Below are 27,754 nucleotides of genomic sequence, written 5' to 3' on the forward strand. Positions count from 1 at the left end.
TGATCTTTGAGGGCTTTAATTGCTAAATAAAGGAACTCTCCTGAAGCAATCAATAAAGTACTATCTATCTATCTAAATACTGCATATTTCAGTTTTACTATAAAAAAACAAAGTTGTCTTTGACAGAAAAGGCATACAACCTTATTTGTTTTACTTTATAAAAAAGACCCCAAAAAATCTATGTTATAATGAATTATTACTTAAAAATTATCACTTTAAAATGTTTTATGTGGAAAAAATATTGCATATGTTGTGTGGTTGCCATATAAAAACATCAAAGTTTTGACCAAAGAGCATAAAACAAACAAAATAATAGTTCAAACTTAAACTCGACAGATATATCGGAAGTTGATCTTGAAATTTAAGTGTTAAAAGTAAAAAAACAAAACTAATAAAAATGTATCACTTTATGAGTGGGGAACCTTTCGGATCTCAAATATATGTAGTAGGATTTTATTTAACTTTTCACTGTGATTACTCAAAAATATTAAATTATTTAAATCAATGGGGTCCTGCATTATTGATCTTTGAGGGCTTTAATTGCTAACTAAAGGAACTCTCCTGAAGGAATCCATACAGATCTATCCATCTATCTATCTATAATACTGAATATTTCAGTTTTACTATAAAAAAACAAAGTTGTCTTTGACAGAAAAGGCATAAAACCTTATTATTTTTACTTTATATCAACCTCAAGTTGATATAGAGATTTACTGTAAGCATTAAATTAAAAAAAATAATAATAATTTGACTTATTTTTAACATTTTAGTGACTGAAACCCTCTATGCTCCACAGGAGCCCTAAGGATTTAAAAAAAAAATATATATATTTTGTTATGGTTTGAAAATGAAAAATATCAAAATGGCCCCCACATGCTTAAATTTTTCCGTGTGCGGCCCTCTGTGGGAATAGTTTGGAAACCCCTGAACTAAAATATCCTAACAGAAAATAGAACAGCCACAACATTATGAACCCCTAATTAATTCCAATACAAAAGCTCAATCAAATTTAGTGTCTTTACAAATATTTGAGATCACTTTTTATAATAAACAACTCTTATTTTTTTGGTGATAGAACATACTTGTTGGTCACAAAAAATATCCATGAAGTTTGGTTGTTTTATGAATTTATTATGTCTCTACTGAAAATGGGACCAAATCTGCTGGGTCCAAAGTATACATACAGCAATGTTAATATTTGGTTGCATGTCCCATTTTTTTGGTGATAGAACATACTTGTTGGTCACAAAAAATATCCATGAAGTTTGGTTGTTTTATGAATTTATTATGTCTCTACTGAAAATGGGACCAAATCTGCTGGGTCCAAAGTATACATACAGCAATGTTAATATTTGGTTACATGTCCCTTGGCAAGTTTTACTGTAATAAGGCGCTTTTGGTAGCCATCCACAAGCTTCTGGCAAACTTCTCGTTGAATTTTTGACCACTCCTCTTGGCAAAATGGGTGCAGTTCAGCTAAATGTGTTGGTTTTCTGACATGGACTTGCTTTTTGAGCATTGTCAACACGTTTAAGTCAAGACCATTCTAAATCCTTAATTCTAGCCTGATTTAGCCATTCCTTTACCACTTTTGACGTATGTTTAGGGTCATTGTCCTGTTGGAACACCAAACTGCACCCAAGATCCAACCTCTGGGCTGATGATTTTAGGTTGTCCTGAAGAATTTTGAGGTAATCTTTCGTTTTTTGACATCACGTGGACAAAGATAAGACCTTCTGGAGGAAAGTTCTGTAGTCAGAAGAAACAAAAATTGAGCTGGTTGGCCACAATACCCAGCAATATGTAAGGAGGAGAAAAGGTGAGGCCTTTAATCCCAGGAGCACCAGGCCTACCGTCAAGCATGGTGGTGGTAGTATTATGTTGTGGGCCTGTTTTGCTGCCAATGGAACTGATGTTTTGAATGGGACAATGAAAACGGAGGTTTACCTCCAAATTTTGGACCAAAATTGAGTTACTGGGTTTTGCCTTTGGACGGGAGTAGTGTGTGTGTGTGACTATCCGTGGTACTTTATCTTTAACATTATACTCCAAAAAACCCGCTGACAAATCGGAATAACTGCTTACCCATGAGATCGTTCCCTTTCCTAAGAAATCAATCTTCTTGAATAACCCTTGAACCAACACGGCGTCCTGTGAGATTCAACGAAAAAGAAAAAGAAAAATCATAAATTGATGTCATTGAAGGTGAAATTACATGAAAGAGAATCCTACCGTGGCTGGCAAACATTTCTTTACGATGCCCACAAAACTCTTTGCGTCAATTGCCTCAAAGCCGTCTTTTTCCAAATCCTTTTCGATAGGAAAACAAAATCAAATCTACTTTGAAAGAAATTAATAACGTCAGCGTCGTTAAATGATGCATGTACCTCAAATGCCAGTTTCATTTTCTGGAGGCAATCAAGCGATATGTTTTCATTGATCTTGCCGTTGGAAAGGGATTTTTTTTTTTTAAAAGAAAGAAAAAAAGAAGTCATTAGGAGATAACGTTGGCCATTATCCATCATGCATGTTGAAGTGTTCCTAGTTACGTGCTTGAGCGGCACAGTAGAACTAATATCTAAAAACACATTTGGAAAATTAGTTTTCCACTCCACTCAGGCCCACTCACCAGGCAGATGGCCATTTCTGAGTGATTAAAAACACAAATAAAGTCACCTTAAATATAAAAAGTACTTCTTTTTTTGTTTTGTTTACTGCACTGCAAGAGAAGCTGGTAAATATTAAAGTTGGCATAACAGTTATGACTTTTGCACTAAAAACTGCAAGTGTTTTAGGGGTGGGCGGATTGGTCAACATGTCAATTCCAAGGATGGTATCAAAATCAGCTTGATACCAGTGTGATAAAATTAGGGTTTTCCTATTTTCTTCATTACAAAAAAATTGTTTTCTGGGGAGTTGCATATTTTGTTTTGTTTGTATTTTGATTATCTTTGAACACAGAAGGTTTTAGGGGCAGAAAACTAAAGGATTGGAACTAGAGCCAGAAGTATTAATTGTATTTTATTATTAATTTTGCAATAATGACAATTGGACGTATGATAAGGGATAAAAGGGAATAATGTGAGTGCAGCTGTGATAGGCTCCGGCAACCCCTAGAGGGACAATCGGTAGGAAATGGATGGATAAATCTGACTAGTAGTAGTACCTCAACTTAAGAGTGTTTTAAGTTAAGAGATGTCTCTTAGCCAATTGTTATGCTTTAAATTGCAAACAAAAGCATCCCCACCAGTAGTTGGTGAATCAAAAGTCAAAGTGAAGCCCGTAAGATCCGACCAAAACGTTGGGTTGTACTCGCTAGCATTAGCTCACACCTAGAGATCGACATGACGTTGGTTTTCCAAGCATGGGTCGGAATAAAGTGATCGTTATGGACAGTGCTGAGAAGAAGCAGATGATCATCATTGAACTAAAGAAGTAGATTTCCAAAAACATGACTGAGCATGTCGTGGACTTGGCGTAGCGTTTCGAGCGTATCATTGAAGCAGGATGAGTCCAACACAAGCCAAGAATATTTTAATATCCAAACGGCGAACATGTATCCATGAAAATATGGTGAAGCTGCTGATGGTGTGTATGACGGAGAAGCAGCTTGAAGGAGATATCATAGACGGCCACACTCCAAGGAAGAAGCTGTACATTAATATGGTTTTTCTTCATAAAACTACTGCAGTTGTATTGTTTTTATACAGTATTATCTAAAAGTTGTTTGTTTTTTCAAAGGCATTGCACACATCAAAATGATGCTCTTTGAGGGGTACGATTTAAATTAAAATGTTTTTGATTAAATTGGAGATGTAGATTTGAGATACAAGTGTTTTGAGTGAAAAGCTCTGTCACAAAACCAATTAAGCTTGTAAGTTGAGGTACGACTGTATATTGTTACATTGTCTTATTATAACGGTTCACGTATTGTTATGTCGATACAAAATGATAAACCCATTTTTTTTTCTTGTGTTTTATTCTGATTATGACCAACCATCAATGTTCTTTACTAGTGGTTCTCAACCTTTTTTCAGTGATGTACCCCCTGTGAACATTTTTTTAATTCAAGTACACCCTAATCAGAGCAAAGCATTTTTGGTTGAAAAAAAGAGATAAAGAAGTAAAATACAGCACTATGTCATCAGTTTCTTATTTATTAATTTGTATAACAGTGCAAAATATTGCTCATTTGTAGTGGTCTTTCTTGAACTATTTTTCAAAAATATATATAAAAATAACTAAAAACTGGTTGAAAAATAAACAAGTGATTCAACTATAAATTAGGATTTCTACACATAGAAGTAATCATCAACTTAAAGTGCTCTCTTTGGGGATTGTAATAGAGATCCATCTGGATTCAGGAACTTAATTCTAAATTTTTATTTCACAAAAAAAGAAATCTTTAACATCCATATTTATGGAACATGTCCACAAAAATGAATATTGCATTGTTGCATTTCTTTTCACAGTTTATGAACTTACATTCATATTTTGTTGAAGTATTATTCAATAAATATATTTATAAAGGATTTTTGAATTGTTGCTATTTGTAGAATGTTTTTGAAAAATCTCACGTACCCCTTGGCATGCCTTCGAGTACCCCCAGGGGTACAAGTACCCCCATTTGAGAACCACTGTTCTATACCACTTGTTCTCATTATAGGTTTACAGCTGAGCTGGTGTTTAACTTAGTTTCGATTGAGAGGCAGCGGACACCAGTCTATGACATTGTAATCGTGATCAACAAATTGAAGGCATAAATCACCGTAGTGATATCCGGCACTATAAACATATTATTATTGGCAATACTGGCCCTGTATTTACTGAGTATCGGATTATTATTAAACCGAATTTTTGAAAAAATAGTGAAGTGAAATGTATCACTAGGCAGATTTATCAAAACACTTTGATCAAGGCTTCTCATTCCTGCAAGTCAGGTGCTGAGACTGTGACGCTAGTGACACCCTGAGGCTAAAACAAACATTTTAAATCAATAGTCTTACACAATGGAGGCCTTCTTCACGCAAAGGTCAGTTTGGTTGACATTTAAAAAAAAAAGGATCACAATCACTTCTCTTGAGTCCAGACCTTGAGGCTGAAAGTGGGATCGATAGTGCTGTGTGACGGACTGGAGAGCGAGCGTCTTCGCCCGTTCTTCTTGAGCTGCTCTCGCACGAGCCATCCAGGCCGCTCCTCCTCATCCTCGTTGCCTGAGCGGCCTAATTCGGAGAGAATGCTGGGAGAATGTCAGGGATGTGTGTGTGTTACTGGGACTCAGACAAAATGAACACAATACAAAACAGAGCTGTTCAACTAAAAAAAAAAGCAAATAGTGATAGTCCAGAAAAAAAGTTAGGTGAAAACGCTGAATATGTTTAACACAAATTCCGGGTTTTCTGTTCCAAGAATGAGAGGTAAGACAAACTCAGAGTTAGTTACCATGGTAACTAACTCTGTAAACCTAACCCGCTCGATGGCAGGTTTTCTTGTCTCCTCCTTCCGGATAAAAGTGAAGCAAGATGTCAGACATGATGTGTCTGTTACTTTGTCACCAGTAACAAAAAGGTATTAATTACTAAATAATTTCCTGAAGATTAAAGTTAAAGTACACATGATTGTCACACACAGACTAGGTGTGGTGAAATGTGTCCTCTGCATTTGACCCATCCCCTTGATCACCCCCTGGGAAGTGAGGGGAGCAGTGGGCAGCAGCGGTGCCGCGCCCGGGAATCATTTATGGTAATTTGACCCCCAATTCCAACCCTTGATACTGAGTGGGTACCATTTTTTTTATAGTCTTTGGTATGACTCGGCCGGGGTTTGAACTCCCAACCTACCGATCTCAGGGCGGACACTCTAACCCAAGGGTCACCAACACGGGCACCAGGTAGCCCGTAAGGACCAGATGAGTCGCCCGCTGGCCTGTTCTAAAAATAGCAGCACTTACCAGTGAGCTGCCTCTATTTTTTAAATTGTATTTATTTACTAGCAAGCTGGTCTCGCTTTGCTCGACATTTTTAATTCTAAGAGAGACAAAACTCAAATAGAATTTGAAAATCCAAGAAAATATTTTAAAGAGTTGGTCTTCACTTGTTTAAATAAATTCATTTATTTTTTTTACTTTGCTTCTTATTACTTTCAGGAAGACAATTTCAGAGAAAAAATACAACCTTAAAAATGATTTTAGGATTTTTAAACACATATACCTTTTTACCTTTTAAATTCCTTCCTCTTCTTTCCTGACAATTTAAATCAATGTTCAATTTTTTGTTTTTATTGTAAAGAATAATAAATACATTTTAATTTAATTCTTCATTTTAGCTTCTGTTTTTTTGACGGAGAAAATTTGTGAAATATTTCTTCAAACTTATGATTAAAATTAAAAAAATATATATTCTGGCAAATCTAGAAAATCTGTAGAATCAAATTTAAATCTTACTTCAAAGTCTTTTGAATTTCTTTCAAAATTTTTGTTCTGGAAAATCTAAAAGAAATAATGATTTGTCTTTGTTAGACAAATAGCTTGGTCCAATTTGTTATATATTCCAACAAAGTGCAGATTGGATTTTAACCTATTTAAAGCATGTCATCAACATTCTAAAATTAATCTTAATCAGGAAAAATACCTTTATTTGATTTTTAAAAAAAGATTTGAATTAGCTTGTTTTTCTCTTCATATTTTTTGGTTGAATTTCTAATTCTAAAGAGTTGAAATTGAAGATAAACTATGTTTCAAAATGTTATTTTCATTTTTTTCGTGGTAAAAAATAATATGTAATTCATTCAGCAATTATAAAACTCCTTGATTTTACATATTTATCGATTTGAGTTTATTTTTGGAATAAAAAAACATTTAACAAGGAGAAACGCATATTTAGTTTTTCATTATTGGAACAACTCAAGGCTGTGAAAATACCAAAAAAAATCCTTAAATATGTGCTATTGTTTATACCCTGTTAGCAAAAAATAAGAAATATATTTTCTTTACCTGGATTTCAGATATTTAATCTGTCTTGGTCATAATCATATATATTTTTTTCTATTAAAAAAGAAGATTGTTTTGGTATGCTATCATTTTAAATGTAACCAATATATAAAGTATAAGAATTAGAATAAGCAAAACAATCTGCAAAAAGGTGACATTTTTTATTATATTTATTTAAATCGGCCTATTTCAAGCACAATATTTATGATAAGCAAATTGGTCCACAAAAAAGATAATGATATATGAAAAAAAGATGTGCATTACACCAGGGGTACGCGTACCCCCATTTGAGAACTCAAATGGGGGTACGCGTACCCCTGGGGGTAATTAAAGGTATGCCAAGGGGTACATGAGATATTTTAAAAATATTCTAAAAATACCAACAATTAAAAAATCCCTTATAAATATATTAATTGAATAATACCTCAACAAAATATGAAAGTAAGTTCATAAACTGTGGGAAAAAAAAATACAACAATGCAATATTCAGTGTTGACAGCTAGATTTTTTTTGTGGACATGTTCCATAAATATTGATGTTAAAGACTTTTTTCTTTGTGAAGATATGTTTAGAATAAGTTCATGAATTCAGATTGATCTCTATTACAATCTCCAAAGAGGGCACTTTAAGTTGATGATTACTTCTATGTGTAGAAATCTTTATTTATAATTGAATCACTCGTTATTTTTTCAACAAGGTTTTAGGTATTTGTATATCTTTTTTCCAAATAGTTCAAGAAAGACCACTACAAAAGAGCAATATTTTGCACTGTTATACAATTTAATATATCAGAAACTGATGACACAGTGCTGTATTTTACTTCTTTATCTTCTTTTTTCAACCAAAAATGTTTTTTTCTGATTAAGGGGTACTTGAATGAAAAAAATGTTCACAGGGGGTACATCACTGAAAAAAGGTTGAGAACCACTGCATTACAGGCCACAAGTTTAGACACACCTTCTCATTTCAATGTGTTTTCTTTACTTTCATGACTATTTACATTGTAGGTTGTCACCGAAGGCATCAAGTCTATGACACCTGTGAAGTGAAAACCATTTCAGGTGACTACTTCTTGAAGCTCATCGAGAGAATGCCAAGCGTGTGCAAAGCAGTAATCAGCGCAAAGGGTGGCTATTTTGAAGAAACTAGAATATAAAACATGTTTTCAGTTATTTCACCTTTTATGTTAAGTACATAACTCCACATGTGTTCATTCATAATTTTGATGCCTTCAGTGACAATCTACAATGTAAATAGTCATGAAAATAGGACCCATTACCTCCCTGCTTGGCACTCAGCATCAAGGATTGGAATTGGGGGTTAAATCGCCAAAAATGATTCCCGGGCTCGGCACCGCTGCTGCCCTCTGCTCCCCTCACCTCCCAAGGGAAGATGGGTCAAATGCAAAGGACAAATTTCACCACACCTAGTGTGTGTGGAAATCATTGTTACTTTAACTCAGAGAAAGTAGAGGGCAGCAAGCGCCGAAATGGCCTAAATTTAAGGTGTCACACAGACTGCCTGGAGCTCTTCCTTTAATCCAGAAATGTTGAAATATTTTATTTATCGATATGCTATGCATGTTGCAATTGTAGACCACTGCAAATAAACATGCTGTTCAATTACATTAAATTAAGTTAAAGCCTGTGGGTGTGTGTTCAAAACAAGTCAACAAAACTAAATGAGCTGCTATCTCAAATAGTAAACATCAGTAAACATCCAATGAACAAAAGTATGACTACAATTCACATCCTGAGAGATTAGAAAAAAACACAGTGCAATATGTAATTTAACACAATAATTGAGAACAATATAAAAGAAGATTACCTGGGAACATTCTGGGTTTCCAATCTTCCCGACGCAGATGAAGAGCGGGTCTTTTCCCCCAAGGGCATACTTGAGCTGGTTACAAAAAAACAATACAAAACGCAAGAAGAATAATAGTTGAGTTGCAGAGTGCCGCAAATGTCATCTGTCGCCTTGCCAACCACATGGGGCATCACATTGGGACGCTCATCATGTTACACCTGAGTAGAGCGCGCGGTCACTAAGAAACATGAGTGAAATACAAACAGTCACTTGCAAGAGAAGAAAGTTAGAAAGCAAGGCTCCTTATAAGATACTGATACATATGTCATGTTTTCATGTTGTCCATTTGAAAAGTTTCATGTACATGTATGTACCGGTATGTTGTGTTTAACATATTTCTTTTAATGAAAATTACATCCCAATTTCTTTTTTCAATCTAAAAATAATATATGTCTATATATATCAGGAGTGTCAAACTCATTTCAGATGGGGGGCCACATGGAGAACAATCTACTACCAAGTGAGCCGGACTGGTGAGATCACGGCACGATAACTTAAAAATAAAGACAATTTAAGATTGTTTTTGTCACAGTTATTTGATGTCGAACCCCAGGATGCAGAGAAGGAGGCAGGCATTGAATGGGAAAACATGGTTTTAATTTAAAATACTAGAACTAGAACAAACAAAAGGTACAAACAAAAAGCGCGCACATGGGCGGAATAACAAACTAAGGGTCTTTAGCATAGAAGCTAGCCAGAAACAAAAAATTACCTAGCGTGGAAGCTAGCGGGTAGCAAACAGGAAAAACTGGAAATGGCTATTGCTAACAGAAACAGCTTACCGCTACAACAACCAGGACAAAATGTAGCACGACAGGTAGTAGCTGTAACAAAACGACACGACAAGAGCGACATGTGGCAACGACAATACAAATGACAATACAATGATCCGGCAACTGACCCAACACAAAGCAGGTACAAATAATAATAATAATAAAAATGGATTAGATTTATATCGCGCTTTACTATTGTTGGATACTCAAAGCGCTCACAGAGAAGTGGGAACCCATCATTCATTCACACCTGGTGGTGGTAAGCTACATCTGTAGCCATAGCTGTCCTGGGGTAGACTGACGGAAGCGTGGCTGCCAGTTTGCGCCTACGGCCCCTCCGACCACCACCAATCATTCATTCATCATTCATTCACCAGTGTGAGCGGCACCGGGGGCAAAGGGTAAAGTGTCCTGCCCAAGGACACAATGGCAGCGATTTGCATGTTAATAGGTGGGAAGCGAACCTGCAACCCTCAGGTTTCTGGCGCAGCCGCTCTACCCACTACGCCATGCCGCCCAAATAGGAGCGAGCTGATTGGCAGCAGGTGTGGCCAGGTGCCAATCAGCCGCAGCTGAGGAGGAACACAGCACTCAGGGAACAAGACAGGAAGCTGACAAAATAAGAGCACTAGACAGGAACTAAGGACAGGAAATACTAAACACAGAGGAAACAGACAAATGCAGAGGAAAAAACTAAAACATAGACAAACTGTCAGGGGAAAGCCTGACAGTTTTTTTTAGTTTAAAAAAAGAGCAAGCACATTCTGAAATTGTACAAATCATAATTGTTGTTGTTTTTCTTTTTACAATTACCTGTTGCAGCTAACAGTATATATACCTTATATTGTCGTTGTTTATACTTTCTGAATAAATTACATGATAATTGTTCATCAGTCAACTAATTGGTGTTATTTTTCAATCTATCTCGATAAAAAAATTACATCAAAATAAATTACAATATGTTATTTATGTATTTTGATCATTTTCATCCACTTGTGTACTATAAAAACATGTGGCTTATTTTGTACATATGTAGCATCATCTACAAAGATACAAAGAATTGCTATTGCGACATCTAGTGGACACATTTAGACAAGCTGTTTCTTTCATTCAAAAATTTCAGGTTAATTTTCATACTTAGCAAACTCATCTCGCGGGCAGGATAAAACCTGTTCGCGGGCTGCATCCCTGATGTATAAAATAAAAAAATAATAAAATACAAATATAAATTAAATATATAGACACCCAGTTTAATGATATATATATATTATATCATATTTTCAGAAAAATGATTTTGTGTTGTTTGCGGCCTTTTTTGGACTGTTACATATTTCTACTTCTAGTTAAAACGGTAAAACTAGCACACATTTTTTATTGTGGGGATTAAAAACTATATTCATAATCTTGAAATATTAAGTTGTAATATGGAAATGAAAAAAAAAAGACAATATAAATAGTGCTGCACAATTACATAGCGGCATGGTTGCTGCGATTTGGAATCATATGCTCTGATGTAGGACAGACCTGGGAAAATTAAGGCCCGTTAAACTCTTCAATCTGGCGCGCCAAACATTTCCAAATAATTTTTTTAGATCTTTAATATGGAAACTGTAGCTGCCATTATGATGTGCAGTGATGTTTTCAAATGGCCGTAAGTCTTGAACTAAACAAAGTATTTCAATGGTTGTAATCTGCACTTCTGCATGATGTACTAGTTACTATGGTAATCTAAGTCACAGCAGATCAAACGAGGCACCAAGCAGTGTGGGTGGGGAGCGTTTCCATAGAGTGTTTCCAGAAATGCAGGTGTCAGGGACAGACGCAGAAGGAGATTTTTACAACAAAGTTCTAAAACTTAGTGGTATATCAGACTGTAGGTGGGTTTTGTTTTACCCTCCGCGTTCATATTTCGCTGTGTTTGTCGCATTTTTTTGTGTGTTTCGCTTGATTGTGAGGGGGTGTGCCATTCATATGTTGTCAATATTCAGTGTTTTATCGTTAATAGTTAATATAGTGAATCCAACATTTTTTATTTTCATGTACATTCTGGGTGTCTCATTCAGTAAAAAAAAATTAAAATTCCTTTCCGTTTTAAAGGCGGTCTGTCATAACGGTTTGAAGTGACGAGTCGCTTCATAAAATTTCAACTGATTGACCGACAGGAGTCAGAATCAGAATCAGCTTAATTGGCCAAGAATGTTAAACATAGGAATTTAACTTGATAGACTGCTCTCTCTTGTTCCATCCATCCATCCATTTCTACCGCTTATTCCCTTTGGGGTTGCGGGGGGCGCTGTTGCCTATCTCAGCTACAATCGGGCGTAAGGCGGGGAACACCCTGGACAAGTCACCACCTCTTCGCAGGGCCACTCACGTGTTCAGTGTAACAAATAAATATTAACGATTACCTAAAAATATAAACAAGTACTTAGATAACTAATATGCGCAAGGCTAATAAATAACAGTGCAGTGGTGAATAGAGCTAAGCAAAAAGATGATGATGTGTCCATTCACAGTGACAGACTATGTCTAGAGCAGTGGTTCTTAACCTGGGTTCGATCGAACCCTAGGGGTTCGGTGAGTCGGCCTCAGGGGTTCGTCGGAGGTCAAAACACACCCGACTCATCGTCTCAATAAAAACTTATCCCTACCGGCGTATTGCGGATACGGCAACAGCAGAAGTAACACTAATTTGCAGGTGTGTAATTTGTTGTGAGTTTATGCACTGTGTTGGTTTGATTGATTGATTGATTGATACTTTTATTAGTAGATTGCACAGTACAGTACATATTCCGTACAATGGACCACTAAATGGTAACACCCGAATAAGTTTTTCAACTTGTTTAAGTCGGGGTCCACGTTAATCAATTCATGGTAATTCATGGTTTTGTTCTTCGAACAAGGTGATGTTCATGCACGGTTCATTTTGTGCACCAGTAAAAAAAAAATGGTAACACTTTAGTATGGGGAACATGTTCACCATTAATTAGTGGCTTATTAACATGCAAATTAGTAACATATTGGCCCTTAACTAGTCATCATTAAGTACTTATTAATACCTTATTTGGAAGGGCCTCATTATAACCCTAACCCTCTAACCCTAACCAAATAACTCTAAATTAAGTCTTTGTTACTTAGAATATGTTCCCCTAGTGTCCAAAAACCTCTAAATTAAGTATTTGTTACTTAGAAATATGTTCTCCATACTAAAATGTTACCAAAAACACATAACTGTCTTGAATTTGAAAAAAAAAACATTTTATTTTTCACTAAGATGGGTTCAATGAATGCGCATATGAAACTAATGGGGTTTGGTACCTCCAACAAGGTTAAGAAACACAAGTCTAGAGTTATTTCTCAGAGTTCATCTGATTGATAGCCTGAGGGAAGAAACTCTTCTTATGGTGGCATGTTTTGGCGTACTGAGACTTGTAACGCCTCCCGGTGGGGAGGAGTTTGAACAGTTTGTGACTAGGGTGTATACTGTATAGATCAGGGGTGTCCAAACTTTTTTCACTGAGGGCCGCACACTGAAAAATCAAAGCAAGCGGGGGCCATTTTGATATGTTTTTATTTCAAAAACCAATACAATATATGTGTAAAAATATACAATTAGGCCTCCTCACAGGCTTGATCCCAGGGACCCCAAAGGATTTTGGTCAAAAAAATATTTAAAATGTGTCATTATTTTATATTATTGTTATTCAAGATTTAAATCTCTAGATCAATATTAGGTCTATCTGTCAATATAAAGTTTTTGAAGATTCAAGTTGTATGCCTTTTTTGTCAAAGAAACCCCTGTTTTGTTATGGAAGAAAAAAAACACACAAAATATGCAACAGGTTCCCCTAATAGAATTTTAAAGTGGAATATTTAAGATTATAGAATAATTGGAGGCTTTAAAATGTCAACACATAACACCATTGATTTCAATTTGTTATTGTTTTTTTTTAGCAATGACACACAAAAAAATCCACTAAAATTATTGGGGATCCAAAAGGGTCCTACTCATTAAAAATAAAAAAACTTTTTTTTTCTATTGTTTACTTTAAACACAATCGTCTTGAGATCAACCTCAGATCCATCTGTCAATTATAACTTTTATTGTTGTCTATGCTTTTTGTTTGTTCATTTTAGGCCCTTCTTTAGAAAAAAAAACAACAACTTAGTTTTTTATATGGCAAACACAAAATATGCAAAATTTCCTCCCAAAAAATATCTCAAAGTGGAATATTTAATGTGACCTTGATTTTGATGAATTTTTTTTTTTTTTAAGAAAATAACAGCCTGCATGGCAGCTTTGTGTTATTAGAGTAAACATTGCAACATTTTCTTGTCACATTTCACCTGTTTACTCTTTTATACCACTTTTTCTTTTTTTTTTTTTTTTTTTAATCGTATTTTCAGAATGTGCTTAGGGCCGTTAAAAAATGGCCCCCTGGCACTGGGGCGGCAGAGCTCGGTTGGTAGAGTGGCCGTGCCAGCAACTTGAGGGTTGCAGGTTCGATTCCCGCTTCCGCCATTCTAGTCACTGCCGTTGTGTCCTTGGGCAAGATACTTTACCCACCTGCTCCCAGTGCCACCCACACTGTTTTAAATGTAACTTAGATATTGGGTTTCACTATGTAAAGCGCTTTGAGTCACTAGAGAAAAGCGCTATATAAATATAATTCACTTCACTTCACTTTGGACACCCCTGCTGCCATAATGTGCTGTGATGCACTAATAGCCACACTTCCTCCATTTTCAATTACTCTCCATGCATGCTTCTTTTGCCAGACAACTCATTCTGAATTAACTGGTGTAATTCCCCCTGGTGTAATTCAATTATTCATTTCGTTTAAAAGCCGTTTCAGCTCTACAAAGTCCGGCTGCTGTTTGCCATTCAAGTTTAGCGCCATGCTGTCCCGCCGCAGACAACCAACCGTCCCATCAGTGGAAGTGCGCGCTTGCCCAATTAGACACTGCCGCCGCTCGGCTGCAGCCAATGTCCGCCAGTCAGGCTCCTTAACAATCAGGATAAACACAACACAAGCATCCTGCGCACTCACTCTGCTTTTTTTTTTTAGTGCCATTGTCTTGAGACGTAGCGACACGCAGCTGTCCTCCAGTGGTGAGCATCATCTCTTGTCAACTTGTGTGGTGGGTGTGCAGAGAGTGGACGTGGGAACTGCATTGCATTGCCCTGTCAGGGGAACTTGCTGCTGTGGAATGGGCTTACATTGAATGACGGTGGTAGGATAGAGAGGATGCTAGCAGCAGCATCCCTGTGTCACGCATCTGCATGCGTGCGCGTCACTTGTCTCCGCAAATGTCTCTACTGTCCACGGCGTTTGATAATGTCCATAGGAGAGTGGACCACAGTGAGGTAAGGGGGCGGACTCCTCCCTCGCAATGTCAACACACGCCGTGGGTCAGCGTAACGTCCGTCATTGTGTCTCTATAGAGCCTTAGCATGCTGCGTTAGCCTAGCCTAGCATTACCCGTGAAGTGGAAGTCGCAGAGGGTTTTAATTAATTAATAAATTGTTTTTACCGCGTGGTTATGCAAACATGGCGGTGACGTGAATATGATTGTTCGCTCAAGGTTGACGCTGGTACGGTTGTTGTAAGCACAATACCAATGGCGCGCAAATTTAATGTCAAATCAAATGTTTATTGGATTCATCACTATACAGTGCACATTCACGACAGAACTACAGACTAAACTACTACAACAACTTGGTTTACTATTTATGAAATATAATAATGTAGGGTTACCTGGAACTTGATATAGGCCACCCGGCCTGAATCCACACTTTGTAGTAGTTTAGTCGTGGATGTACACTGCATAGTGATGAATCCAATAAACATTTGATTTGATTTGACATTAAATTGCGCGCCATTAGTATTGTCCTTACAACACTACTACGCCGGGGGGCATTTTAATAGGTGCCCGGTTAGCTCGTGTGCTAGCCGCCAGCGCCAATGCTAACACCGCGGAGGCCATTTTAGTACAGGCACGGTTAGCTGGTGTGCTAGCGCCGATGCTAATACGCTGAAGGCCATTTTAATAGGTGCCCGGTTAGCTGGTGTGGTAGCGCTAATGCTAACACCGCGGAGGCAATTTTTTTACGGGCACGGTTAGCTTGTGTGCTAGCGCCGATGCTAATACGCTGGTTGGCCATTTTAATAGGTGCCCGGTTAGCTCGTGTGCTAGCCGCCAGCGCCAATGCTAACACCGCGGAGGCCATTTTAGTACAGGCACGGTTAGCTGGTGTGCTAGCGCCGATGCTAATACGCTGAAGGCCATTTTAATAGGTGCCCGGTTAGCTGGTGTGGTAGCGCTAATGCTAACACCGAGGAGGCATTTTTTTTACGGGCACGGTTAGCTGGTGTGCTAGCGCCGATGCTAATACGCTGAAGGCCATTTTAATAGGTGCCCGGTTAGCTGGTGTGGTAGCGCTAATGCTAACACCGAGGAGGCAATTTTTTTACGGGCACGGTTAGCTGGTGTGCTAGCGCCGATGCTAATACGCTGAAGGCCATTTTAATAGGTGCCCGGTTAGCTGGTGTGGTAGCGCTAATGCTAACACCGAGGAGGCAATTTTTTTACGGGCACGGTTAGCTTGTGTGCTAGCGCCGATGCTAATACGCTGATTGGCCATTTTAATAGGTGTCCGGTTAGCTCGTGTGCTATCCGCTAGCGCCAATGCTAACACCGCGGAGGCCATTTTAATACAGGCACTGTTACCTTGTGTGCTAGCGCCGATGCTAATACGCTGAAGGCCATTTTAATAGGTGCCCGGTTAGCTGGTGTGTTAGCGCTAATGCAAACACCGCGGAGGCCATCTTTGTACGGGCACGGTTAGCGTGTGTGCTAGCGCCGATGCTAATACGCTGAAGGCCATTTTAATAGATGCCCAGTTAGCTTGTCTGTCAGCGCTGATGCTAGTACGCTGGAGGCCATTTTAATAGGTGCCTAGTTAGCTTGTGTAGTAGCGCTAATGCTAACACTGCGGAGGCCATTTTTGTACGGGCACGGTTAGCTGGTGTGCTAGCGCTAATGCTAACACCGCGGAGGCCATTTTTGTACGGGCACGGTTAGCTTGTGTGTTAGCGCCGATGCTAATACGCTGGAGGCCATTTTAATAGATGCCCAGTTAGCTTGTCTGTCAGCGCTGATGCTAGTACGCTGGAGGCCATTTTAATAGGTGCCTAGTTAGCTTGTGTAGTAGCGCTAATGCTAACACTGCGGAGGCCATTTTTGTACGGGCACGGTTAGCTTGTGTGCTAGCGCCGATGCTAATACGCTGAAGGCCATTTTAATAGGTGCCCGGTTAGCTGGTGTGCTAGCGCCGATGCTAATACGCTGAAGGCCATTTTAATAGGTGCCCGGTTAGCTGGTGTGCTAATGCTAACACTGCGGAGGCCATTTTTGTACGGGCACGGTTAGCTTGTGTGCTAGCGCCGATGCTAATACGCTGAAGGCCATTTTAATAGGTGCCCGGTTAGCTGGTGTGCTAGCGCCAATGCTAATACGCTGAAGGCCATTTTAATAGGTGCCCGGTTAGCTGGTGTGCTAATGCTAACACCGCGGAGGCCATTTTTGTGCGGGCACGGTTAGCTTGTGTGCTACCCGCCAGCACCGAAGCTAATACGCTGGAGGCCTTTTTAAAAGGTGCCCGGTTAGCTGGTGTGCTAGCGCCGATGCTAACACCGCGGAGACCATTTTAGTATGGGCACGGTTAGCTTGTGTGCTAGCGCTGATGCTAATACGCTGGAAGCCATTTTAATAGGTGCCCAGTTAGCTTGTGTGTCAGCGCTGATGCTAACACCGCGGAGGCCATTTTTGTACGGGCACGGTTAGCTTGTGTGCTAGCGCCGATGCTAATAGGCTGAAGGCCATTTTAATAGGTGCCCGGTTAACTGGTGTGCTAGCGCTAATGCTAACACCGCGGAGGCCATTTTTGTACGGGCATGGTTAGCTTGTGTGCTAGCGCCGATGCTAATAGGCTGAAGGCCATTTTAATAGGTGCCCAGTTAGCTGGTGTACTATCGCTACTGCCAACACCGCGGAGTCCATTTTTGTACGGGCACGGTTAGCTTGTGTGCTACCCGCTAGCACCGAAGCTAATACGCTGGAGGCCTTTTTAAAAGGTGCCCGGTTAGCTGGTGTGCTAGCGCCGATGCTAACACCGCGGAGACCATTTTAGTACGGGCACGGTTAGCTTGTGTGCTAGCGCCGATGCTAATACGCCGAGGGCCATTTTAGTCCGGGCACAGTTAGCTTGTGTGCTAGGGCCGATGCTAATACGCTGGAGGCCATTTTAATAGGTGCCCAGTTAGCTTGTGTGCTAGCGCTAATGCTAACACCGCGGAGGCCATTTTTGTACGGGCATGGTTAGCTTGTGTGCTAGCCGCTAGCACCGATGCTAATACGCTGGAGGCCTTTTTAAAAGGTGCCCGGTTAGCTGGTGTGCTAGCGCCGATGCTAACACCGCGGAGACCATTTTTGTGCGGGCACGGTTAGCTTGTGTGCTAGCCGCTAGCACCGATGCTAATACGCTGGAGGCCTTTTTAAAAGGTGCCCGGTTAGCTGGTGTGCTAGCACCGATGCTAACACCGCGGAGACCATTTTAGTACGGGCACGGTTAGCTGGTGTGCTAGCGCCGATGCTAATACGCTGGAGGCCATTTTAATAGGTGCCCAGTTAGCTTGTGTGTCAGCGCTGATGCTAACACCGCGGATGCCATTTTAGTAAGGGCACGGTTAGCTGGTGTGCTAGCGCCGATGCTAGTACGCCGGAGGCTATTTAAATAGGTGTCCGGTTAGTTTGTGTGCTAGCGCCGATGCTAACACCGCGGAGGCCATTTTAGTACGGGCACCTTTAGCTTGTATGTTAGCTGCTAGTGCTGATGCTAATACGCTGGAGGCCATTTTAATAGGTGCCTGGTTAGCATGTTTGCTAACCACTAGCGCCGATGCTAACACAGAGGAGGCTGTCACGCCAAATTTCTTCTCCCCTACAAAAACGTTCCCCCCCGGAAGACTTTTGGCGTGACAGCCCCTCTAGTGCTGAAGGACCCCAATGAGGGCGTGATAATACCAAGTTATAAGACTCTTAAGGGTTACAGCTGCAGGGGAAGAAATTTGGCGTGACAAGGCCATTTTAGTGCGGGCATAGTTAGCTCGTGTGCTAGCCGATGCTAATACCCTGGGGGGGCACTTTTAATTGTCCAGGGTCTACGCCGCCTGCCGCCCGAATGAGATAAGCTCCATCGCGACCCCCGAAAGGGACAAGCGGTAAAAAATTTATGCATTTTAATCATCGCAAGGTTAGCTTCCGTTCTAACATCTCGCACCAATGCTAATATTTTACTGTTATATTGTTATTCCCATTGTTTTTATTCTTTTTGTAATATTTCTCTATTTTGTTTGCATTTAAACCCCCATTATTTACTTTTTACTTTTTTTTTTTAATTGATCTCAACTCTGTACACTGCTGCTGGAATTTTAATTTTCCTGAAGGAACTCTCCTGAAGGAATCAATAAAGTACTATCTATCTATCTAATAGCCTGGAGCAGTGGTCCCCAACCTTTTTGTAACTGCGGACCGGTCAATGCTTGATAATTTGTACGGCGGGGGGGATTTTTTTAAAATGTATTAATTATTTTTTTTAGTCATGAAAATGGGAGTTTCTTTGGGTTGGTGCATTAATTGTAAGTATATCTTGTGTTTTTTATGTTGATATAATAAAACAATTTAATTTCTTCTGCAACCCGGTACCAATCGAGCCGCGGCCCGGTGGTTGGGGACCACTGTGCTGAAGGACACAAAGTGAGCGCTTACGTTAAGGGCGGAGTTAATGCTAATGTCCTCATTTAACTACTCCCTCAAATACCGGCAACATTTCCCTCACGTCCCTCTTGAAATATTACTTTGTAACGCAGGTATTAATATGCTGGAGGCCATTGTAATAGGTGCTCGATTTGTTTGTAGTTAGCACCGATGCTAATAGGCTGGCGGACACACAGCAAGCGTGACCGCTAAGGGCGGAGCTAATGCTAATATCCTCATTTAACTACCCCCCCCCCCTCCGACGCCAGCAACAATTCCCGTCATGTCACTCTTGAAAATACCCCAACGCATATTACTTGGTGCATGCTGCCTACAAAGCAACAACGTCGCTTTTTTAATTGTAAGTCGTGATTAATAATGCAGCATCATGGTTGTCTGTTATGTACAAAGAGTCATCAGTCACCCCCTTCCTCCTCCTTCCCCCTCCTCCCCTCCAGCAGCCCGCATTAAACAATAGACAAAGACCAGACGATGGTACATTTACATATTGCCGGTGCTCCTTCAGTCTAGCATAGACGTGCATTTGAATCAGTCATTTCCTTTCTGCTCAGCATAAAAGATGGGTAAGGATCCAAAGAAGCCCCGGGGCAAGATGTCCTCCTACGCCTACTTTGTGCAAACATGCCGGGAGGAGCACAAGAAGAAGCATCCCGAGGCCAGCGTCAACTTTGCAGAGTTCTCCAAGAAATGCTCAGAGCGATGGAAGGTAGGCCTGACATTTCCATCTTTTCCTTTTTTTTTAATAAAGCTTTTTTTATTATCCTTATACTGACTTTAATTTATTTATTTGTCAGACAATGTCCCCGAAAGAGAAAGGCAAATTTGAAGACATGGCCAAGCAGGACAAGGTGCGCTACGAGGCAGAGATGAAGAACTATATTCCGCCTAAGGGACAGAAGATGAAGCGGTTTAAGGACCCAAACGCTCCTAAGAGACCTCCGTGAGTTTGCTTATCATTAACGCATTAAATCAGGGGTGTCCACACTCCTTTGGACCACACTTTGAGTGATGCTGGGGTACATTTTGTGTTTGTTTGTCCTCTCAGTTTTGTTAAAAAAGTTTACTGTAAATGTCCATCCATTCATCCATTTTCTACAGCTTGTCCCTTTTGGGGTCGCGAGGGGTGCTGGAGCTTTCACAGCTGCATTCGGACGGAAGGTGGGGTACTCCCTGGACAAGTTGCCATCTCATCACATGGCCAACACAGATAGACAACATTCACACTCGCATTCACACGCTAGGGCCAAATTAATGTTGCCAATCAACCTAAAACACATTTTAAAGGCCTACTGAAATGAGATTTTCTGATTTAAACAGGGATAGCAGGTCCATTCTATGTGTCATACTTGATAATTTCGCGATATTGCCATATTTTTGCTGAAAGGATTTACGTAGTAGAGAACATTGACGATAAAGTCTGCAACTTTTGGTCGCTAATAAAAAAAAGCCTTGCCTGTATTGGAAGTAGAAGCCAATGTGCGCGTGACGTCACCGGTGTGAGGGCTCCTCACATCTGCACATTGTTTACAATCATAGAATCGCCAGCAGCGCAGGCGATTCTGACCGAGAAAGCGACAATTTCCCCATCAATTTGAGCGAGGATGAAAGATTTGTGGATGAGGAAAGTTAGAGTGAAGCACTAGAAAAAAGGGGGGGAAAGGGCGAGTGCAGTGTGAGCGATTCAGATGTTATTAGACACATTTACTCAGATAATTCTGGAAAATCCCTTATCTGCTTGTGTTAATAGTGTTTTAGTGAGATTATAAAGTCATACCTGTAAGTCGGAAGGGCTCGGTGACCGCCAGTGTCTCTAAGAGAATTAAGCCAATGGATGAGCCAAGATGACAGCTGCTGCAGGAGGACGCTAACGCCGCACAAGTCTCCGGTAAGAGCTGACTTAATATCACAATTTTCTCATCCAAAAACTTGCTGGTTGACATGTGGTAGAGAAACATGTTCGCTAAAGCTTCACAACAAACAAACACCGGCAGTGTTTCGGTTGCTAAAGGCAGCTGCAATCCACCGCTTTCCACCAACAGCATTCTTCTTTGTAGTCTCCAATATTAATTAAACAAATTGCAAAAGATTCAGCAACACAGATGTCCAAAATACTGTACAGTTATGCGATGAAAAGAGACGACTTTGGGCCGTAGGTGGTGCTGGGCTAAAAATGTCCGCTCAACCAATAACGTCACAAACACGCGTCATCATTCCGCGACGTTTTCAACAAGAAACTCCGCGGGAAATTTAAAATTGTAATTTAGTAAACTAAACCGGCCGTATTGGCATTTGTTGCAATGTTAAGATTTCATCATTGATATATAAACTATCAGACTCCGTGGTCGGTAGTAGTGGGTTTCAGTAGGCCTTCAAATGTGTCCTATCTAAATACTCTATAGCAGGAGTGTGAACAATTATTTTTTATTCTGGGCCTCATCGCAATTATGGCTGCCCATATATGAATCATAATGTATAAGGCTATGGTGCAATGGGTAGAGCGGCCGTGCCAGAAACTTGAGGGATGCAGGTTCGCTCCCTACCTCTTGACATCCAAATCGCTGCCGTTGTGTCCTTGGGCAGGACACTTTACCCTTGCCCCCGGTGCCGCTCACACTGGTGAATGAATGATGAATGAATGATAGTTTCGTTGTACTTGTTGCAATGACAATAAAAACCTACCTACCTAGATGGTGGGAGGAGTGGCCGTAGGCGCAAACTGGCAGCCTCGCTTCTGTCAGTCTACCCCAGGACAGCTGTGGCTACATATGTAGCTTACCACCACCAGGTGTGAATGAATGATGGGTTCCCACTTCTCTGTGAGCGCTTTGAGTATCTAACGATAGAAAAGCGTGATATAAAATCCAATTCATTGTCATTTTATTAGTAATTGCCTATGCCAGTGGTTCTCCAAATTTTTTCACCAAGTACTCAGAACACCTGGCTCTCCAAGTCACCATAGTGACCAACACTGAAACACAGTTGCATCGTTGGCTTAAATATTCATTAAAAAACAAGGCAGAGGTTTTATTAATGAAGTATATTTAGTATGTTTGGCAACTGTAACAATACACACAGTTTGAACAGTAACACGTGTTTGAATACGTAATTAATCGATTTGGCGTACCACTCAATGGAGTGTTTGAGACAGTTTGAGAATCACTCATTGATGCATTTGAATCTTTTTGATCACATATCTGTAGATTTTACAGTAAAAACTGGCAGCTCAGTCACCAGAATTTTACTGTAAAATCTATTTTTAATAGCATTTTACTGTCAATGGTAAAACAGTAGCACAATTAAAAAAAAAAACTCAAAAATGAAACCTACAGTGTAAAAAAAAAAAATTGGATAACTTGCTTTGAAATCATGAGTAAGGCAGATGTGGAATTATTTTTGATTCAACAAAAATGTTTGGAATGTAAATTTATTCCATCATCTGATGATAAAAATTAAGTTCAAAATGTATGCTATTGCATGCAGTACGTGTACTTTTTTTTTGTCAAATTGAAAACCTTTAATGAGAAATGAGTACTTTTTTGACATTTTTTGTAATTTTTCACAGGCCACATACAGTATAGTGATGTGGCGTTCCAGATCTGGCCCCCGGCCCTGAGTTTGACGCCTGTGCTGTATTGCTAAATTGCTAGAGGATGCTTTAAAGTACAATGGATGTATTCCTTCTGACCAAAATATCCCATACACAAACTGTTTTTTTCTGACATGTTTGGACTATTTGCCTCAATTTTTAATTTGTTCACCAGATGGCACTACTTTTCCCCTTTTAAAGCATGCAGCAAAACACCTTTGACTGTTTTCTGTCTTGGTACTGAAATGGCAGGTGTGTTTTTCTTTTGGTATTTGTTATAGTATGTATGTAAAGATAGAAATTATACTGGCTTTTTAAATTTTCAAGGTCTCCAAAATATATTGAATATTTGATATGTACCTTTCAGCCAGAAGTTTTTATCAAATAAATTTAGACTAACTTTTTAGCTCTCCTAAGGGAAATTGTTTTGTCAAAATAGCTCAATTACAAGCAGAAAAGATAAAAAGAACACTCAAAAGCTAAAAAGGGGGGAAAAAAAGTAAATTACAATAGCAATACCAACTATACAACAGTGATATACTAAGAAAACAATAGCATATGGAATAAAAAAACTAAATAATGTTTGCATTGTTACAAAGGGACATAATTTAAAAATATACTAGTTATGAATACATAGTAAATGTACACAACATACAAAGGAAGGCATGATAAATATAATACTTAAAATGGAAAGAAATATTTAAATAGTATATATTTTTTTGTCCTTTAGGTTCACATTTGTGAGTGAATTTCAAGGACCAATTTTTGCCATCAAGTCTGGCAACATCTTATCAAAATAAAATCGCATTGGAGCTTCGTTAGATTTGTTGTAATCACAGTTCCAAATAGTCGCATACCAGCAGTCTTTGCCTTTCTTAATCGACTTTGGACTCAACAGCACCTCTGCTGGTGGCAGACAAGTATTGCACACAGCCCATATTTACCCCACTGGGTCAAAAGTCCAGAACGCTCACCCGGCTTCACTTTTTGCCACGCCAACAGGTCCGCGTTCTTCCTCTTCTGCGGGGACTTTCGCCCCAAGGTGAAGGGCGAGACTCCGGGGCTGTCCATCGGCGACACGGCGAAGAAGTTGGGAGAGATGTGGAACGGCTCATCCATGGAGGAAAAGCAGCCGTACGAGAAGAAGGCGGCCAAGTTGAAGGAGAAGTACGACAAGGTGAGCACAGTGACAGAGTTGGGTGCTCTTTAATTGTGGAAGTCATTGTCATGTTTTTGTTGTCTAAATGTTTATTTTGTAGATTGATAAAAAGGCTTATGTGTGGGTAGGGGTGTAGCAGTACGTGTATTTGTATTGAACCGTTTCGGTATGGGGGTTTCGGTTCGGTTCGGAGGTGTACCGAACGAGTAGACATGCTTGCAGGCTAGGACGTGTTACATCCAGAGCTACAAGGCCCTCCTACCTCAATAAGATCTCACGTTTGGGAACACTTTGGCTGCGCGATACAACAATGGAGGACGGAGGTTTGCCAAGATTGTTCAGCAGCTGCTTCTGACAACAGGTCAAACATGTGTTGCACCTTTCCTTCTTCCGGCTCCCATAGTGTCTCCGTTGCGCGCACAACCCTTCACTCTATCCGGCAGTGGGTCTCCACAGCTCCAGACTCCAGGGTAAATGAAGAGTCCAGCGATTAGTAGCAAATAGTGGTTTTATTGAGGTCTTGCACACAGCCAATCCAACAAAACACTAGCCACTCCTGCGCTCTACCGCCCCCTCACCTCGCTCGCCCACACACTCAGACGTCACATATTAAAGGGCCACACACACACATACGCTACTCTCATAACACAGTGGTTCTCAAGCTTTTTTCAGTGATGTACCACCTGTGAACATAATTTTAATTCAAGTAACCCCTAATCATAGCAAAGCATTTTTGGTTGAAAAAAAAAAAACAGATCGGACATCGGGGGCGGTACCTCTGGATTGGCAGACCGGGGTGGTAGTCCCTCTTTTTAAGAAGGGGCACCGGAGGGTCTGTTCCAACTATCGTGGGATCACACTCCTCTTCCTTCCCGGTAAGGTTTATTCAGGTGTACTGAAGAGGAGGCTACGCCGGATAGTCGAACCTCGGATTCAGGAGGAACGGTGTGGTTTTCGTCCTGGTCGTGGAACTGTGGACCAGCTCTATACTCTCGGCAGGGTTCTTGAGGGTGCATGGGAGTTTGCCCAACCAATCTACATGTGCTTTGTGGACTTGGAGAAGACATTCGACCGTGTCCCTCGGGAAGTCCTGTGGGGAGTGCTCAGAGTATGGGGTACTGGACTGTCTTATTATGGCGGTCCGCTCCCTGTATGATCAGTGTCAGAGCTTGGTCCGCATTGCTGGCAGTAAGTCGCACACGTTTCCAGTGAGGGTTAGACTCCGCCAAGGCTGTCCTTTGTCACCAATTCTGTTCATAATAAATATGGACAGAATCTCTAGGGGCAGTCAAGGCGTTGAGGGGTTCCGGTTTGGTGGTCGTGGGATTAGGTCTCTGCTTTTTGCGGATGATGTGGTCCTGATGGCTTCATCTGGCCGGGATCTTCAGCTCTCGCTGGATCGGTTCGCAGCCGAGTGTGAAGCGACCGGAATGAGAATCAGCACCTCCAAGTCCGAGTCTATGGATCTCGCCCGGAAAAGGGTGGAGTGCCATCTCCGGGTTGGGGAGGAGACCCTGCCCCAAGTGGAGGAGTTCAAGTACCTAGGAGTCTTGTTCACGAGTGGGGGAAGAGTGGATCGTGAGATCGACAGCTGGATCGGTGCGGCGTCTTCAGTAATGCGGACGTTGTACCGATCCGTTGTGGTGAAGAAGGAGCTGAGCCGGAAGGCAAAGCTCTCAATTTACCGGTCGATCTACGTTCTCATCCTCACCTATGGTCATGAGCTTAGGGTCATGACCGAAAGGTTAAGATCATGGGTACAAGCGGCCGAAATGAGTTTCCTCCGCCGGGTGGCGGGGCTCTCCCTTAGAGATAGGGTGAGAAGCTCTGCCATCCGAGAGGAACTCAAAGTAAAGCCGCTGCTCCTCCACATCGAGAGGAGCCAGATGAGGTGGCTCGGGCATCTGGTCAGGATGCCACCCGAACGCCTCCCTAGGGAGGTGTTTAGGGCACGTCCAACCGGTTGGAGGCCACGGGGAAGACCCAGGACACGTTGGGAAGACTATGCCTCCTGGCTGGCCTGGGAACGCCTCGGGATCCCGAGAGGAAGAGCTAAACGAAGTGGCTGGAGAGAGGGAAGTCTGGGCTTCCCTGCTTAGGCTGCTGCTCCCGCGACCTGACCTCGGATAAGTGGAAGAAGATGATGGATGGATGGATGGAAATAACAGATGAAGTAAAATACAGCACTATGTCATCAGTTTCTGATTTATTAAATTGTATAACAGTGCAAAAATATTGCTCATTTGTAGTTGTCTTTCTTGAACTATTTGGAAAGAAAGATATACAAATAACTAAAAACTTGTTGAAAAAGAAACAAGTGATTCAATTATAAATAAAGATTTCTACACATAGAAGTAATCATCAACTTAAAGTGCCCTCTTTGGGGATTGTAATAGAGATCCATTTGGATTCATGAACTTCATTCTAACCATTTCTTCACAGAAAAAGAAATCTTTAACATCAATATTTATGGAACATGTCTACAAAAACGGCGGGCGGTGTTGAGGAATGTGGACCCCCAGCTTAAACAAGTTGAAAAACTTATTGGGGTGTTAGCATTTAGTGGTCAATTGTATGTACTGTACTGTTCAATATACTAATAAAAGTCTCAATCAATCAATCAAAAAAAGCACTTTATATGTAGAATGGTTTTGTTAAGAAACCATTCCGAGCCTCAACTTATGTAGTTTTTATTTTATATATTTTATATATGTATTAACCCTGGCAATGGACCCTGTGTGTGTGTGTATATGTATGTTATGCCATTGTTTACAAATTTGGTAAATAAATAACCAAAAAATGTATATGTTGTTTTCTTACTGTACCGAAAATGAACCAAACCGAGGTACGTACCGAACCAAAATTTTTGTGTACCGTTACATCCCCTATTTGTGGGCCTTTTCTCCCTAAATGCACTCTTAAAAGTGAAAGAAAGTGAACATTACTATAAAATACCTGACTGTCCCAACAGGACATTGTGGCCTACCGCACAAAGGGCAAAGTAGATTCCAGCTCTGCTCCGGTGGCGGTGGCGGTGGTGGTGGCGGCAGCAGCGGCAGATGACGACGAGGATGAGGATGATGACGAGGGAGAGGATGAGGATGAAGATGACGAGGATGACGAGTAGTATTCGTGGAGGAAGGGGTGGTGGGACCTGTGTTTTGTCGATGGCATATAACCAACCACAATTTAGTCCAGCCACCATGTTGACGTCAATATTGTGTATATTTAATGTTTTTACGATGTACTGTACAGTGTGGAAAAAAAAAAAAAAGACGAAACGCCACATATCTTCCCTTTTGGGATTTTTCCTGTGGTCCTTCTTTATCCCTGGCGGCCTCCTTCAGCAGGAAGGTATTTAAGTCTTTAGGTGTAGCGACTCAAAAATGAGATTTCTGAGTTGGTTGTATTGTATTGTTTTTTTTATTTTGTCATTCTTTATCCATGTGCCATCCCAGTATTTTTATTGTCCTTTTCAATGAAGTGCAGCTGTCGACATTCAAGAATGTCCTACTTATTTAAATAAATGTTCTTCTGTT

General features: G+C 40.5%; 2 protein-coding genes across 6 annotated transcripts in view; one reads left to right on the plus strand and one right to left on the minus strand.

Annotated features, from left to right (window-relative positions):
- Window positions 1–8,883, minus strand: part of wdr95 (WD40 repeat domain 95) — a 57,670-nt gene extending 48,787 nt beyond the window's left edge. Inside the window, exons 1-4 of the mRNA XM_061878427.1 lie at window positions 8,816–8,883; window positions 5,092–5,239; window positions 2,233–2,310; window positions 2,086–2,151 (exon numbers count right to left, since the gene is read on the minus strand). Coding sequence (XP_061734411.1) covers window positions 2,086–2,151; window positions 2,233–2,310; window positions 5,092–5,239; window positions 8,816–8,883 — 360 coding nt within the window. The remainder of the gene's footprint in view (window positions 1–2,085; window positions 2,152–2,232; window positions 2,311–5,091; window positions 5,240–8,815) is intronic.
- Window positions 8,884–14,578: 5,695 nt separating this feature from the next.
- hmgb1b (high mobility group box 1b) lies at window positions 14,579–27,754 on the plus strand. 5 transcript variants are annotated; one of them, XM_061877307.1, is made up of 6 exons: window positions 14,579–14,743; window positions 20,022–20,176; window positions 20,265–20,410; window positions 20,569–20,628; window positions 24,059–24,233; window positions 27,187–27,754. In XM_061877307.1, exons 2-6 carry the CDS (start codon window positions 20,030–20,032, stop codon window positions 27,340–27,342), a joined length of 684 nt encoding a protein of 227 aa, XP_061733291.1. In that variant the 5' UTR covers window positions 14,579–14,743; window positions 20,022–20,029; the 3' UTR covers window positions 27,343–27,754. The 5 variants fall into 5 exon arrangements, with proteins under 5 accessions (XP_061733291.1, XP_061733295.1, XP_061733293.1 ...); XM_061877309.1 differs by lacking the exon at window positions 14,579–14,743 and adding an exon at window positions 14,752–14,772; XM_061877308.1 differs by lacking the exon at window positions 14,579–14,743 and adding an exon at window positions 14,836–14,998.

This window comes from Nerophis ophidion, linkage group LG18 (genome assembly GCF_033978795.1).
Source record: "Nerophis ophidion isolate RoL-2023_Sa linkage group LG18, RoL_Noph_v1.0, whole genome shotgun sequence".
NCBI classification, from domain to species: Eukaryota; Metazoa; Chordata; class Actinopteri; order Syngnathiformes; family Syngnathidae; genus Nerophis; species Nerophis ophidion.

Bases quoted from the DNA above. Each gene is read 5' to 3' on its own strand.
- hmgb1b (XM_061877307.1), top strand. From the start codon at position 20,030: ATGGGTAAGGATCCAAAGAAGCCCCGGGGCAAGATGTCCTCCTACGCC. The intron at 20,177-20,264 runs GTAGGCCTGACA...TTTATTTGTCAG, and splicing joins AATGCTCAGAGCGATGGAAG to ACAATGTCCCCGAAAGAGAA. The intron at 24,234-27,186 runs GTGAGCACAGTG...CTGTCCCAACAG, and splicing joins TGAAGGAGAAGTACGACAAG to GACATTGTGGCCTACCGCAC.